Source organism: Dama dama, chromosome 30, assembly GCF_033118175.1.
Source record: "Dama dama isolate Ldn47 chromosome 30, ASM3311817v1, whole genome shotgun sequence".
Taxonomy (NCBI): domain Eukaryota; kingdom Metazoa; phylum Chordata; class Mammalia; order Artiodactyla; family Cervidae; genus Dama; species Dama dama.
Window position 1 is genome coordinate 32,672,304 of NC_083710.1, and position 16,726 is coordinate 32,689,029.

Here is a 16,726-nt window from a genome sequence, read left to right on the forward strand (position 1 = left end):
TGATTCTTAGAGAAGGCTTCAAGAGGATCTTTGAGCAGGGCATCTTCCTTAGAAGAAGAAGGCCAGAAAGAGCAAAGCGTGAACCAATCCCATTTGGGCCACAAACGAACTTTAAGTTGGGGGTAGGGGAACAGTGGCTTTACATTTCCTCTGTGTGAAATGGAATCCTCCAACACGAATGGCAAAAAAGAGGGGGTCAGCGACTGACCGCCTTACAGAGGTGTTAACAAATGAGATAATGAGTGTGAAAATGAAATCTCTCAGTTGTGTCTGACTCTTTGCGACCCCATGGACTGTAGCCTACGGCGCTCTCCGTCCATGGCAAGAGTACTGGAGTGGGTTGTCATTTCCTTCTCCAGAGGATCTTCCCAACCCAGGGATCAAACCTGGGTCTTCCGCATTGTAGGCAGACGCTTTACCATCTGAGCCACCAGGGAAGTAACCAAATGAGTATGAAGGTGATTGAAAAGCTACATGGAGCTATGAAATAGAAGGCGTGGGTATCATTCATTTAGTTTGCCAGCGTGCTCTCTCATTATCCATCTCCTATGTGGGACACCCTCTTTCCTTACTGAGTATGCTAATCTTCAATCTGATTGATTAATTTGCAACCTGGCAAAAGTTTTGTCTCTTAGTCTGTTGGAGAAAAGTGGTTGGACTACCACAAATGGATATACAATGACTTTTCTTTCCCAACTACCCATCCAAGCAACAAACATTACTAAGCACTAATTATATATGGAGAACTGTGATGAAAGCAAAAGCACATTTTTGTGTTTTTAAGCTTACCACGCAAATGTGCCAATTAACCGATCCATCTGCCTTCCTGCCCTCATAAAAAACACAAAACAGCAATCAGAATCTTTGACCAACCAGAACATGTTAGAAATTATTCTCTTTAGAATAAACTTTTTTTTCTTTAAAGAGAGAGATATTAATTGATGTGTCACTGGCAGCAACACTAACCAGTTTCACACACATTATCTCATTTCCTTGGTGACCATGGTACCAGGTCAGCTGGGAGAGTGCACAGAAATAATGACTGCCCTCAGAAAGAAGGAAGCTTAAATGGTTGGCAGCTAGTCATAAGGCTTGGCCCCACCATCCATGTGTGCATTTTCCAGTACTGTAGTTTCAGACCAAGGCTGTAAATGAAACATACTTTGAAATTCCTTGTCAATGTTTTCTTTTGATTTCCAAAGCTGCTAGACTTCCCCTCATTCACCGTTGTATACTTACAGCACTGTGAGAGAACTGCACGACAGAAAGGTGGAGTTCGTGAGGAATTTTATCCTGTTGCCTTCCAAATCCCTAAAAGGCATGGAGGGAAATTTTTTTTTTAGTTTCTGCACAAATCATACATTTAAAGCCATTTGTCGGTGATGTGACAGTTTCAAACTTTATTTTTACTTCATTCCAATTTTTTAGGCTTTCCTCCTGATTATTGCATGATCGGTATAATTAATATTCTGCTTCTTTCCCCCTTCTAATTAATGTTAGAACTTAAAAAAAAAAAACTGAGCAAAAGGGCAGCCCACTATTTAGTGAATGTTTCTCTGTGCTGGGTATTATGCTATTAAATCTCATAATGCTGCCACCATAATAATAGCAACTCCATTTATTGGACTTTCACAGTGTCAGGTGCTGTTCTGCATGCATAATACACCCTCCTGGGAAGCTGGCGTTACTACCTCCCACTTGAGGTAACAATTTGAGGAATCCGAGGACTTTGGAAATTCACTTTTCTTGTGGTCGCACAGCTACTGAGTGGTAGAACTGACCCTCTGACTCACATCTGCCTGAATCGGATTCCTAGACACTTAGCCATGGCATCACAGATGGTTAAATTCTCATGTCCTCCCAACATCAGGTGGATATTTGTGTCTCCGTTTTGCTGAAGGAGAAACTCAGGCTAGTTTGCCTTCCAAATACTGGATGCCAGGGTCAGGATGCCAACCCCAAGCCATGTGATAGAAAATATCCGTTCTTTCTACCTCCCTCCGTGGTGCTGACGCTGAAAGCAGTGTTGCTCCAAGGGTGCCCAGGACCAAGCCTCAGCATCACATGGGAGCTTGTTAAAAGTTCAGATTCCCAGGCTCTACCCAGACCTACTAAGTCAGACACCCTAGGACTGAGGTCCAGCCGTCTGTCTGAAGTCCCTGATGAGTGATGCCTGTTGACGCTGGAGTAGCACTCGGGGAGAGATTACGCCCTGCCGGGTGAGCCTTCAGCACTCACGTCGTCAGGGAACAACCTCGGGAACACTCTGACATGACCGCTCCCAGCAGCGCCAAGGAATGAGACGGTCGGCTGTTCTGCCAAGTCTCCTAATTCCTTTTATGACCGGCGTCCTACAGTCTTCCAGGTCAAGACAGTAGCTATATTGCTGCCTCTGAACCTTCTCACACTCACACTAAAATTACCAATTCCTTTGTATTGCCTTTATAATCCTATTTTACTTTTTGCACCTTAGAACATCTGATGTTTAACGTTTCAAATGTCTAGTATATTGTCATTAATTAACTTACCCTTAATATAAATTCCTATTTTAAACCATCTTGGAGGACTTGTGGGAACTCAACTTTTTTTTCACTCTGAAAATACAGTGATTACAAATAAACACTGTGGTCCCTTGAAAGTCCAAATGCGACCTCCCTTGTGGCGCAGTGGATAAGAATCCTCCAGCCAATGCAGGAGACATGGGTTCAATCCCTGATCCGAGAAGATTCCACATGCTGTGTAACAACTAAGTCCGTGCACCGCAACCAGTGAGCCTGTCCTGTGGAGCCCGTGCTCCACATGAGAGAGGCCACTGCCATGAGAGGAGTCCCCTGCGTGCTGCAACTAGAGAAAGTCCGAGTGCAGTGCCAAAGATCCAGCACAACCAAATAAATAAAATTGTGTATAAAACGGATTTAAGACAAGAAGGGACATGACCAGATTTTGGTTTTAGAAAGAAAAGCACAGATGAGCTCTCTGTATAATTGTGAATTAACTTCAGGGCTAGCTTTCTGAATCTGGACATTTAATAAATCAGCCACTAAGCTTGTACTTACATCCAGTTGAGCTGAGGCATTTGGGCGCACATCTGCTTGGGAAGGACTTGTAGGTGGTTGTTCACCATGGACCTTTACACGCAGAAGAGGTTGATTAGAAAGAAAATGACATGCCACTTTAGGGACAGTGTTTTCACTATTTCCACAACTGGGAAACTTGCATGTTAAAATCAATACACTAGGATGAAAACCATAAACATAACTACCCCTTCAAAATGGTCTCTAGATACACATGTGGCATGGATAAGGGAGCAGATGTCAGAGAAACTATAAATGTATAAGTGTGATACATAACCTAGGAATAAATTTGAAACAGTATGACTTTGTGAGATGAAACAAAAGTATATTGGGTAATCGTTTTGAAGTTCATGGTGACTTTCCTTGTAAACTTCAAAGTTAGGATCATTTCCAGCATCATACATCCAAAGTTTCGCCTTAAGAGAAACACTAATCATTTATGACATTAAAAGTTCACATTGGAAACTGCATTAAATCTAAGAAGTGATGACAGTGGGGAGGGGGGACATTTGGGGAAGAAGACAACTCATGAGAACATTAAGTTGCACGATTAATTTATGATGTTGTGATATCCCATTTCACAAATGGAAATTTATGGTATCCCTTTTCACAAATGGAAAATTAACAATGCTATATGATCAGCTGTAAAGGAACATAATAATCCCTTGCTGATAAACCATCCCAGTCTATTAATAAACACCGAAAATGTAATGATGAGAAAAGTTTAGTTGCTAAAACAAAGATTTTGGAATTTTCAGTGACTCATGCTGGGCAAAGGCACATTTTCCTTTGTTAAAAAATGTAGTTGGAGCTGAACACTGGGGAGATTCTGACAGATTTAAATGTAGTAAGAAGATAAAAATGAATACTATCTTTGGTCAACCACGGCAAATAAAAACATGCCTTAAAACTAAAAGGAATGAAAGGAGATCAAAAGGAAATGAACTGGTAGGCTTAAAATATGCCATGAGCCATGGCCAGGAAGTAGCAACAGTAATTGTGGCTTGAAATACAGGAAATGTTTTGACAAATAGAAATCTTAGAGGCTTGATTTTCTTAAAGCTCTTTTTTGTAAGCTAGTTTTAGATGTCATTGCAATTCATAGACAGATGGATTGAAAGGTAGATGAATACTTACAGGAAAAACAAGGAATTTAATCCAGTAAACAACCGCTGTGAAATTCTGTTTATGGGATTGTCATCTAAAATTCTGACAAAACATATCACAAACATTTCCAATGTTAGAGACGTTTGTGAAATACAACCAGGAAGAAATAAAAGGTCATGTCAATCCTGCCTCCCCCAACACCTGCTCTCCTCCTTCCTGTCTGTCCACACTTGGCTCATGTCTCTTCCCAGAGAGCTTTTCCTCCCCACTGTGGTTGGAGAAGCACTTTCCTCCAAGCCCCCACCTCCCCCAGCACTTATCAAGTCCATCCTGGTGGTCTTCATTCCCTTCATCCACCTCCCATTAGACTTAAGACCCTCCGCCTCTAGATACATGGGTCCCAACAAGCTGGACTTATTTATTGATTTATTGGCTGATTATGGGCTCCATAAATGCTTTGACCTACTGATTGATGGAATGAAAAAAAAATTCTTTGGAAGAATTCCTTAGTGTCATGGAATTTAAATGAATGCAAACAAACTTATTGGGAGCTTTGAGGGTGAAAGAGTGAAAAGATTTACAAATTCAAATCACTGTTTTAAACTCCATATGGTATTTTCCTAGGAAAAAAATCACCGTAAGGGGAAATATGACTTCTTTTCTCTTGTTGCCTTCAAAGCCAGGTACCATTTCCCCTTACTCTTGGAGGAATCTGAGGGTAGGATTCTGAGAAGGAAGCTCACTGAACACCTACTATATGACAAGCATTCTGCATATAGCACTTTACATATATAATTCTCACAACATCCCTCTTAGAAAAAAGGAATTATGATTATAATTTACACTACTATATTTAAGGGGCTTCCCTCATGGCTCAGCGGTAAAGAATCCTGTTGCAATGCAGGAGATGCAGGTTTGATCCCTGGGCCAGGAAGATCCCCTGGAGGAGGACATGGCAACCCACTCCAGTATTCTTGCCTGGAGAGTCCCATGGACAGAGGAGCCTGGGGGGCTATCGTCAATACAGTCACTGTATTTAAAATGGATAACCAACAAGAACCTACTGTATAGCACAGGCAACTCTGCTCAATATTGTGAGTCAGCCTGGATGAGAGGGGAGTTTGGGGAAGAATGGATACCTGTATATGTATTACTGAGTCCCTTCTCTGTCCACCTGAAACCATCACAACATTGTTAATTGGCTATACTCTAACACAAAATAAAAAGTTTAATAAAAAAAGTGGCATTAGGAAAAAAAATAAAGATGAGGAAAAAGAGGCCCAGAAGATTAAGAAAATTGCCTGAAACATAAAACACAGGACTATGGCATATACAAGGGTCTGGATGAAGCTGAAGTCCTGGCTTTTCCTCTGGACCAGGCTGACCGAGAGAAAACAGGAAAACTGACACATCCTTCTAACTGCCCTTTGTTCATCTTCCCTGATGAAAACTGATAAAAAGACTCCCTGGGATGGAGTTGGTGGCTCAGCCAGGTAAGTGATGAAACGCTACAAGTGCTCATATTTTCAGTTGTTTCTATACATTTTCTAGAAATCAAAAAGTCCTCAGCTTGCTTACTTTCTAGGTCAGTGGTTTTCAACAGAGGGCACTCTTTCTCCCAAGGGACATTTGGGATGGTCTGGAAACATTTTTGATTGGCACAACTCTGGGAGCCAGTACTGTTGACATCTAGTGGGGCAGAGACCACAGAGGGTGCTAAACATCCTAAAACATACGGGACTACCCCCACCCCTCTATCCCTCCTTCACCCCGCTCCTCCCCCCACCCCACCCTCCCGACCCAATCAAAGAATTGTCTGAGCCAGAAGGCCAACAGAAAGCTGGGTTGAGAATCCTGTTACAGGCAAACACTGGATGGATGGATAACTTCGCAAGCCTGCCGCTGGGCGCAGAGGCCCACCTGAAGAAGCACAGCGCTGTCTCTTCACACAGCTGCCACTTGGCGTGCCGTGATCTGAATTGCCAGAGCAACATGCTCCAGATTATGTGACAAGCAGAAAAACTGGTATGATGAGAAAGATACATAAATAAATGGAAACTGTGAGCCTTGATGAGTATCATTAGGACTGTGATCCCAGAGAAGGAAAAGTTAGAATACTTACAGCCAAGTCAGCTGATGTAAGTCTTTGAAGACTCCAGGTCTGAGAGTTGTGATGCAGTTGTGGTTGAGATATCTGCAAATAGCATGGGTGAGTCAATGAGGCACACTTAACACTCCACTTCAGTCACATATAATTAGAATACGAGCCTCTGTTAATGATTATGAAGTATGGACATCTGTCTCTGACAGCACTCAACTGGATGGGCAAGGGGAGAAAACCAAGGAAAACCGGGAGATACAGATGACCCCAAGCCCAGTGTGACAAGCACCAGGGCCAGCTCCAGGAAAGTGGCTGGAAATAAAGCACTAGGGTATTATATGACCTTAGCGTGTAACAGTAGAATAAACATGTGAGGTGATTTTTGCTTTAGCTCACCTCCTTTGCAGACAATTGTTTTAAGAAAGTATGCACTAAGTTGTGTCTGACTCTTTGTGACCGCCATGGACTGTAGCCCACCAGACTCCTCTGTCCATGGGATTTCCCAGGCAAGAATACTGAACTGGGTTGCCTTTTCCTCCTCCAGGGGATCTTCCCAACCCAGGGATCAAACCTACATCTCCTACATTGCAGCAGGATTCTTTACCGCTGAGCCACCAGGGAAGCCCCATAAAGGTGAAGTTAGCAAGGGTTAGAAAAAATATGATAAAATCTTATAGAAGTGACCCAAACTTGAGGAGACAAGATTAAAGATAGGCTTCATATCTATCTTCTGGTAAAACTAGGCGTTTTTTTTTTTTTTTTGAGTTTTTTTTTTTAGTAATTCTTTCAGTGTAACAACTATTCTAGGTACTTTCTGAAAACCTGTTGCTCCCTCTTCTCTACATCCATAGCTGAGCCTTTAACAAAATACCATTCTATCCTTTTAATCTTTACATAAAGTTGTACTCAAGATATAATTATGAAAAAAGTTACTCACAGTATTTGCAGATTATGTAATCCAAAGAATGCTTTTCTGGATATATATGTAATACAGTTATGCTGGAGGAATCTGGTAGGAATGAGATAGGAGAGTCATGCGATTAGGGTGCTCATACTTTGTTAGGCTGTTGAATGTGCTGTCCACTTTGTTCACCTAAAGATGACTTGTGAAACCAGCTCATAAAGTCCTAAGTCCTAGTCTCACATTGGGAGGTAGGAGCACGGCCCGTGAGAGAAGGCTGTGGATCTAGCCAATGCCTGACATTCTGAGAGCGCCCATGCAGTGAGATGCCGGCATCTCTGACTTGAATCCACCAAAGTCCGTGCATTGTGTGTAAGCAAGGAGCCAGTCTTGTTTCTGCAAGCTGGAGTTGCCCATCACGTGAGATTAGCCAGGTTCTCACTGCTGAGATTCCTCACTCTTTCAGTACCAGAGTTTCACCTTCAATTTGTTTCTCTTCATTCTACTCATATGAAAAAATGTCAGAGCAAGTCTTACATTGATCTGTTTCAAGATGCAGAGTGAGAAGCACACAGCAATTTAGAGAGGTGTTCAAGGTCACAAGTGGCTAAACTGGGACAAGTGCACCAAGGTTAGCTCACAGGGTCATGATCTACTTAACCTCAATCTAGCAAGAGTGTATGATTTGATAATAGCACTTCCATAAGCTTGTTGCTTGTTTTAGTTTCTAAGTCAGGTCTGACTCTTTTGTGACCCCATGGATGGGAGATCACCAGGCTCCTCTGTCCATGGGATTTCCCAGGCAAGAATACTGGAGTGGGTTGCCATTTCCTTCTCCAGGGGATCCTCCCAGACCTAGGGACTGAACTCTCTTCTTCTGTCTTGGCAGGTGGATTCTTTCCTGCTGAGCCACCTGGGAAGCCCTCTTTCAGGAGTATCTAAGTAAATAATTTCTATTTCCTGTGCTCATTATAAAATGGGAGGTTAGCCCTGAATTCACATTTTATAAACATCTTTAGGCATGAAATCACTCTATTAATAGTGACTAATGTCTGTATAAGCTTCCCTATCTCTTGTTTTGATTTGTTTTGGTTCCTGAGGTTTTGTTTTGTTTGTTTTGCCACGTGGCTTGCAGGATTGAACTCGTGCCCCTGGCAATAGAAGCTTAAGTGTCCTAACCACTGGATGGCCAGGGAATTCCTGGTTCCTAAAATATTTTACAACACTTTCTTATTGTTATGCTACTTCACTGCAAAACTCTGGGTAGATTGTAGCCTCATTCATTTGGCATTTGGCTCTACTCTGAATTTTGTTATGCCACGATTATTCCTCATCAGAGCTTCTCAGCCTTTGGGCCATGAATGTTACTGGTGTGTGGGTAGGTTGATGCCCTCAGCCCTCAAGGTGGCAAAGTAAAGCCAAGATTAGCTTTCAGTTATTAACAAACCCATCGTTTACCCCCAGAATCAAACAAATATTGTCATTTTCTCTGTGTACCACAATGTGGAAATGTGGGTGTCACGGGGCACAAGCATTACAACTACAGTGGCCTGCGAAGCATCAATTTCAATGCTACAAAGTGAACGTGAAACCCAGTAAGAACTTGTTCCATTCCATTCCTCCCTCTCTGATACAACATGTCTATGAGGAGATGCTTCACGTTGTAGCATAAATTCTGCTTTTGCTTTAGAGTTCTAAAACAGAAGAGATCAATATCTATTTTAGCATTTTCAGAGCCCCTGGAGTGATGTCATTAAAGTTAATGTGCTGAATTGCATTACAATAGCAAATGAAAATGGAGAAAGTATACAGTAATATGTATATTTGAAGTTTCTCTTAAATATTAAGAGAAAGTAAATATAAAATTTACTACCTAACTAGTGCTATTTCTGTGACATTTCATTCAAGATAATTAAGTCAAAAGTACAGTACTGTTCATTTTACCTACACATGGTTAATCTTGACGAGATGGGGGCAGTCATACATTGTGAATTTGACCTTGTGCTTTTGATCTTCATGACTCACCTGATGTGTTCAGTCTATCTGCCTTCATTGACATGAGTTAAGATTCCCAATTTCTTAAATAATAACCAGCCTCTAATCTTCTATTTAGTCAGTTTGCTGGCACCCCAGGGAGAACTAGAGTCCCAGGTCCCTTGTCTCAGACTTAGGCTGCTGAATTTTAGCTTGATCCTCCAGTATCTGCTTTCTTTTTTATAGAATAGTAACTTGGTGAATGTGAGGGGGAAATTTGGAAATGTGACAATTTGGCAAGTGATGTCCTCTTTTTATTCAGAGCTGAGATATGAGCCTGTCTGATATACTTTATATTGAGCGACTTCTCTAAGAATAACTTACTGGTTCATGAATTCCTGCTGTTTCAGCTGTCAGGACTTTTCAAGCAGAAACGCCAGGAATTTATGTACCTGAAACTAAAGCAAATAAATGCTTTAATAACATGCATGTTTATAGGCTATTTTTTAAATGCCACATTTTGTATTCATGAGCCAGGCAGACTCCTTGAATTACATTGTGTTGCCAATGATTGCATTGCACAAGAGGCCAGTGTAAGAAGGAAGTCCAATTTACGTAAAATTTATGTCCCAGTGAGGAGAGGAACTGCTGTTGGTTTCCGTGGTAGCAGTCATAAAGTATTATGGTCAAGCTCATACATGGCATTTTGTTTCTCTGAAGGTTCATCTTAAATTGCTTCTTATCAACCAGAGTTAGAAAGTTTAACAAATTATTAAAATGAATAAACTGATCACTAATAAAAGGATTCAGGTAAGTTGAGTGACATCTGTTCATCTAGCAATTAATTTTTTTTAAATTTTGACTTAGAAATTTATTTTTCTGGATGCCTCAATGACCTCAATTTCACTGTGAATATTTAGAGCATGCAAGGCCAGAGATCCACTTGACATTAAATTAGGTGACTCCCTAGGATATATCCCAATACAACTTAAAAATGCATACCAGATTTATTAGCTCAATACAACTGAAAATGTGTATCCATGAATGTCTTTCCCTGGGCCAAACAGAATAAAACCCTGATTCTTTTACCTTGGCATTCAAAGGCCCTCCTTTAGACAAACTTGCCCAGTCACTCTCTTCCTAATAGCCTTTGAGTTTTTCTCCTCATGTTTCTTGGGTCCTCCTTGCTGAAGATGCCCCCTACCTTCTCTTTCACCCTCTGTGTTAGTCCTACACATCATTCCTTCAACAAATACTCACTGACCCTTCTGTATGTTTCAACATAGTTGACAATGAGGGGTGGGGGCAGTGGTGGTACACAGTACTGTGAGGGAAACAGAAGGACCATCCAGCTCAGGAGGAGGGTGTGATGGTCAGTGAGGGCTTCCTTCAAAATCCAAGGATGAATGTTGCTGCTGCTGCTACTGCTAAGTCGCTTCGGTTGTGTCCAACTCTGTGTGACCCCATAGACAGCAGCCCACCAGGCTCTGCCGTCCCTGGGATTCTCCAGGCAAGAATACCGGAGTGGGTTGCCAAAGGATGAATGTTAGGGGCTCATAAAAATGGAATCATAATGGAAGGAATGACCTAAGCCTTATTCAAAACTCAGACAGTGAAGACTACTATGACAAATAGGGATGAATTTCTAGTTATATTTTGGAAACAAGAAAAATGTTTACAGAGAAGCCCAAGCCTGTGGTATGGGACCTGTTTTACAATATGGTGAAATACTAAGAAAATATAAATTCTCAACTCTTACATTGTTCTTGTCTTCTTGGTCAAAAAAGATGATCTCAGAACTGAAGTGAATAAATAGGATATGGGGTTGTGGCAGTGAAAGCCCAAGAGGATAGAATACGTTAACCAAAATGAGTTAAAACCCGCTGGTTTGGACAATTTCTCCTAGAAACTGAGAAAACACTGAAAATGTGAACACTCAGTCATGATCAATGACTCAGGAATCTGGAAAAAGAGAAGAGAAGCTTGAAAATTAAAGATGGCAAATGCCATTTTGATTTTTCAAAAAGGGAAGTAGATTTCACAAGCTATTGCTGGATGAGCTTGAAGTTGATTCTAGGTGAGATCACAGGACAGGACCATGTGATGGGGGCTTGTGAGCACCTCAGAGAGAATAGGAACAGGGCAGTTCACAAGAAACAGGACATGTCAGATCAACTTGATTTTCTTCTTTGAAAGACTGATCAGATAAAAATGCGGTTGACTTTGCTTATATGTCTACCAGGCAGTGATCAAGCGGTTTTATAGACAAAATAAAGAACAAGACACGTTGTCTGATGGATGATGATGATGATGATGAAGGGATCTGGAAAGAAGATCTTGCAGCATCCTGCTCGGTATTCTACTCCATGACTTAGGTGAAGATGGCTCATCTTATTTTCAGATGATAGAATGCTGGGATGAATAGTAAATCTGTTGGGATGAGCCAAAAAAGATCTTCACAGTCTGGTAAGAAAAGTTGAATCTGACAGGATGAAACTGAACCGGGATAAATTTGAAGTACCACAACTAGCTCTCAGATGCTAAGCACACAAGTACAGGATGGAGAAGCCGTCACTTGTTCAGTTAACGCATGTGGCATGGGATTAGGAATTTTAGGGACACAATCAGTAGGAGTTAAAGGAGTATGAAGCAGCCACAAGAAGAACAAATGTAACTTTAGGGCATATGCAGTTTAGAAAAGAAGGGCTGCTAGCTTTCCCCATTCTGCCCTTGTAGGTGTCATACAGGTAATAATATTACATTTATTCCAGATACTATTTGTAAGGAATGTGTAACTGATCATATACAGAGTGATGAACAGATTTGAAATCAGGTCCTTAGGGGAAGAAGTTAAGGATTCGAGGCTGCTTGGGGGAGAGACATTTGGTGGGGGGCATGGTGATAATGGCTAGCTTTGAATATAGAGGAATTAGGTAGGAGAGTGTGTGTTCTAATCAGTCTCATGGGGTAACTCTCAGAATCACAAAAAGATTTACAGGTACTTTGGGCAGTAGTAGAGTTAACTTCTCTGCATAGTACATCATGTGAAATGCCAGGCTGGATGAATTACAGGCTGGAATCAATATTCCTGGGAGAAATATCAACAACAACCTCAAATATGCAGATGATACCACCCTAATGGCAGAAAATGAAGAGGAACTAAAGAGCCTCTTAATGAGGGTGCAAGAGGAGAGTGAAAAAGCTGGCTTAAAACTCAACATTCAAAAAACTAAGATCATGGCATCCAGTTCCATCACTTCATGGCAAATAGATGGAGAAAAGTGCAAACAGTGACAGGTTTTATTTTCTTGGAATCCAGAATCACTGCAGACAGTGATAGCAACCACAAGAGCAAAAGATACTTGCTCTGGAAGAAAAGCTATGACAAACCTAGACAGCATATTAAAAGGCAAAGACATCACTTTGCTGACAAAGGTCTGACAAAGCTGTCTAGTCAAAGCTATAGTTTTTCCAGTAGTCATGTACGGATACGAGAGTTGGACCATAAAGAAGGTTGAGCACTGAGGAATTGATGCCTTCAAATTGTGGTGCTGGATAAGACTCTTGAGAGTTCCTTGGACAGCAAGGAGGTCAAACAAGTCAATCCTAAAGGAAATCAACTCCTAGTGTTCATTGGAAGGAATGATGCTGAATCTGAAGCTCCAATATTTGGCCGCTTGATGCGAAGAGGTGACTCATTGGAAAAGATCCTGAAGCTGGGAAAGAATGAGGGCCAGAGAAGAAGGGGTTGACAGAGAATGAGATGTTGGATGGCAACACTGAATCAATGGACATGAGCTTGAGCAAACTCCAGGAGATAATGAGGGACAGGTAAGCCCGGTATGCTGCAGTCCATGGGGTTGTAAAGAGTCAGACATGACTTAACAACCAAACAACAACAATAGTTACATGGCAGGACAGTTTAATAGCATTCCTTTCCTTCAGCACCTCCTAATTCTTTTTTTGGTTTATTTTTCCCCCTGTAATCACTGTGTATCTAACACACACTGCACTTTTATCTCTCTCCATTGAAAGTTGAGTTCCTTGAGGGAAGAACTTTTCAGATGTGTTGTTTACCACTATATCCTTGACCCCTGATGGGTATCAGCAACTAGTCACTGAAAGAATGCACTAAAATGTGAATTTGGCTAGCATTTCCCCTCCTACTGTCTCTACTGACAGTTCTGGGCATGTCCATCTAATTTCTTCCTTCCCTGGACACCTTTTCCTGGGGATGATTTATGTTTAGCTTCATTGGTTGTTTGAGTGTTGAAATGCAGGATTGGTGGAAAAAGAGACTGGACAGGACAGGGGACTGCCTGAGACTGTAGAGAGGTTTTCCTGGGAGTTTGAGGGAAGAGTGGCAGGAGGAGCTGAGAAGTAGAAAAAAAGAGATGGGAGGAAAGGATTTAAAGAAGAGTTGCTGAGCTTATGCAGAGAAGGCAATGGCAGCCCACTCCAGCGCTCTTGCCAGGAGAATCCCAGGGACAGCGGAGCCTGGTGGGCTGCCGTCTACGGGGTCGCACAGAGTTGGACACGACTGAAGCGACTTAGCAGCAGCTGTTGAGCTTATAAATGGCTTTAGAATATGTGAATGATGCTTATGAAGAACTTCTGTTATTGTGCAACCAAAGTTCGGTTTCTGGGCGTTTTCACTGACAGTAACAATATACTGAGACTGGCCCATGTGGGTGGATTTCCAGGAGACCATAGTCAAAGGTTGGGCTTTAAAGCCAAATTCTAATACTTGTCAGCTGGTTGAAAGAAAGTGAAAGTGTTAGTCACTCAGTCATGTCCAGCTCTTCACAACCCCGTGGACTGTAGCCCACCAGGCTCCTCTGTCCATGGGATTTCCCAGGCTAGAATACTGGAGTGGGTAGCCATTCCCTTCTCCAGGGGATCTTTGTGACCCAGGGATTGAACTTGGGTCTCCTGCATTGCAGGCAGATTCTTTTCTATCTGAGCCATCAGGGAAATGATCTTTCTTTTCCAAGGATGGTGTCCTCATTCCTGAAAGGGATCTAATGCTGTTTATCTCACCTCATAGACTTCGGAGACAAAGTCCAAATGAGAATTCCAAATCCTGGAAGTCTTTTGTCAACTTTAAAAAATGATATTTAAATGTAAGGAATTGTGTTTTGTCTCCCGTGCTGTACCCTGCATGTAAAAGACACTTGGTGAATGTTTATTGATAAGACTCTAATAATATCTTTCTCTCTGGTTCTCTGGGAGAATCAAATTCACCTAGAAAGCATCAAAAAGCAGCTTGCATTAAGGGAACTCCTGCTGGGTGATACTCAGGTTATGACGTGGTACCTAAGTTTTCTCAGAAAAAGCAGAATTAAACATTTAATTGGAGAATTTTTCAGCTCATCTGGGCAACCTGGCAGGGGAAAAAAAAAAAAAACACTCAACTTTTTTTCACCAGGAGAAATTGGGACTTATATGTGCAAAGTTAGTGCTTCCATGTTCTTCCCTTCCGTGGACTACCAGCTACTGAGGAAGAAGTACTGGCATAGAACAAAGCGGGCATCAGTGTTTCAGGGAAAGACTTGCCCTGAGAAGTCCTATCATAAACCTCTTTGCTTGATCTTCTAGTGAGCCTCACCAGAGGTGAGCTTCCCCTAAATTGGGGACCAAATGCATAGAATGGAGTTCTGTGTGGGACAGAAGAGTATGTGTTGGTAGAAGATTCAATTAGGTGCTAGAACAATTTCTTTCCACCTCTAGGTTTCTGGTTATTGTGTTGTAAAATGAACAGTGCATTGGGCATCAAAAGATACGGACTGTAATTCTGGTTCTTCTGCTAAGTAGCTGTAGATCTTAGGTAAGTCATTTCATTGCTGCAAACTTCAGTTACCTTATAAATGATGATAAGATTTAATTAGAAATTCATAAGACTTCTATGACTCTAGATAATAGATTTAAACAGCTACTCTAAAACACGAATATTTTTCCTTCTTTTCTGTTAGTGCTATTTTATTTTTCTTCCCTTTAGCATTATTCAGGGAGCTCAAAGGTAATACTGATTCACAGAATGAACAGGTTGTGATTCTAAGCATTTCCAGTAAGACCAGAAGCAGTATTGTTAAGATTTCTTCTCTAGAGGAATCTGGAACCCTAGAGTCAATGCACAGCTACTCCAGTGAAACAATGACAACGTGACCACTTGGCATAGGATGGAACAGATGGGAATCACAGAGGCTACCATCAAACCCAGGCATGACTGGCCACGCTCACACAAGGTTCTTCTCATTAATGGACTTCCTTCAGGGACTTCCTTTCTTTTATGAGTGAGTCTATACCTAAAGACTCATGAGAACACAGAACTATTGATGCCACTTCAAACCAAGCACATTTGTCCAGTATCAGCAAAAAATCAGATTCTTTTTAGTCCTGAAATTTAACATATATTATTACATTTCTAGAAACCTTCTCTTCTATTCTGAATGTTAAAGGGCAAAAATTGTAAGATGATGATACGACCTTACAACATTGTCGTGCTAATTTTCTAATCTATTCTGACGATCATCTCGCAACTGTAGAAATTTGACCTCTCTATTATCCCCGAGTGAGGGACTCAGGCTCAGAGGGACTAACACACAGTAACCGAACTCTCAAGAGGTTGTATATTTAATCCCTTTATTTAAATCGGATGTATCCCATTCCACTAACTGGAATGGTCTTATTCCCCATCCAAGGTAACTTCCCAAATACTTAAGTGTAAATAATTTAGGAAGTTAATGTAATCATCATAAGGTTGATTGAAGAGCAGGGAATCAAAGCAAAGAGATTTTCCATCCTGATACGGACAGTGTCACAATAAAGTTCATGGGCATTATGGTATAGGCTGACCGTCTCTCCTTGCCCCTCAGTGGAGACTATGTCTAGGGACTTTATCTCTCAGGTTCCGGTTTTCTTTCTTTGATGATGCTGGAAGCATCTCGATGCTTTGTTTCTGTGTTTGACTGTGTCCTATTTATTGTTTTCTTTCCTCAAATATGGGCTCCCCTGGTGGTTCAGCTGGTAAAGAATCCGCCTGCAGTGCAGGAGACCTGTGTTCGATTCCTGGGTTGGGAAGATCCCCTGGAGAAGGAAAAGGCTATCCACTCCAGTATTCTGGCCTGAATTCCATGTGCTGTATAGTCCATGGGGTCGCAAAGAGTTGGACATGACTGAGCGACTATCACTCACTTCCTCAAATGTGTTAATTTCACTGATTTGACCAAGATCATGTTTTTGCTCTTTTTTATCCTGGGAGACAGTCCAGACCCCATTATGATGCATTTTAAATGATCTGATAGTTCCTGTCTCTGCCACCACTCTTCCAGGTTAAAAAGTGCATCTGGTATCTCTGAATCTACAACATCATTTTCCAAATGCTCTGAAGTAAGAGCATGGAGTTATGTATATTCTTACTGAGATGCTCAATCGCAATGCTAATTTAAGTCTCTAAAAGAAAGGTTAAATAAAACCAGTTGTTAGTTTAAATTATGAAATGGAAAGAAAGCATACTTTTCAATGCCTTAATGTCTAACCTTAATTACATTTATTAAAATAACCTTAATG

General features: G+C 41.4%; 1 protein-coding gene and 1 non-coding gene across 8 annotated transcripts in view; both read right to left on the bottom strand.

Moving 5' to 3' along the window:
* The window catches only part of RXFP2 (relaxin family peptide receptor 2), a 59,580-nt gene that overhangs the window by 22,231 nt on the left and 20,623 nt on the right, over window positions 1-16,726 (bottom strand). For 6 of the 7 annotated variants that reach the window (XM_061133225.1, XM_061133222.1, XM_061133223.1 and 3 more), the window contains 5 exons: window positions 7,220-7,291; window positions 6,304-6,375; window positions 4,212-4,283; window positions 3,057-3,128; window positions 1,240-1,311 (listed from right to left, as the gene is read on the bottom strand). In XM_061133225.1, the coding sequence (XP_060989208.1) occupies window positions 1,240-1,311; window positions 3,057-3,128; window positions 4,212-4,283; window positions 6,304-6,375; window positions 7,220-7,291 (360 nt within the window). The remainder of the gene's footprint in view (window positions 1-1,239; window positions 1,312-3,056; window positions 3,129-4,211; window positions 4,284-6,303; window positions 6,376-7,219; window positions 7,292-16,726) is intronic. The other variant, XM_061133224.1, reaches the window with a different exon arrangement.
* Window positions 366-437, bottom strand: TRNAC-ACA (transfer RNA cysteine (anticodon ACA)). Its single transcript has one exon. It is a non-coding gene; the product is annotated as a tRNA-Cys (tRNA).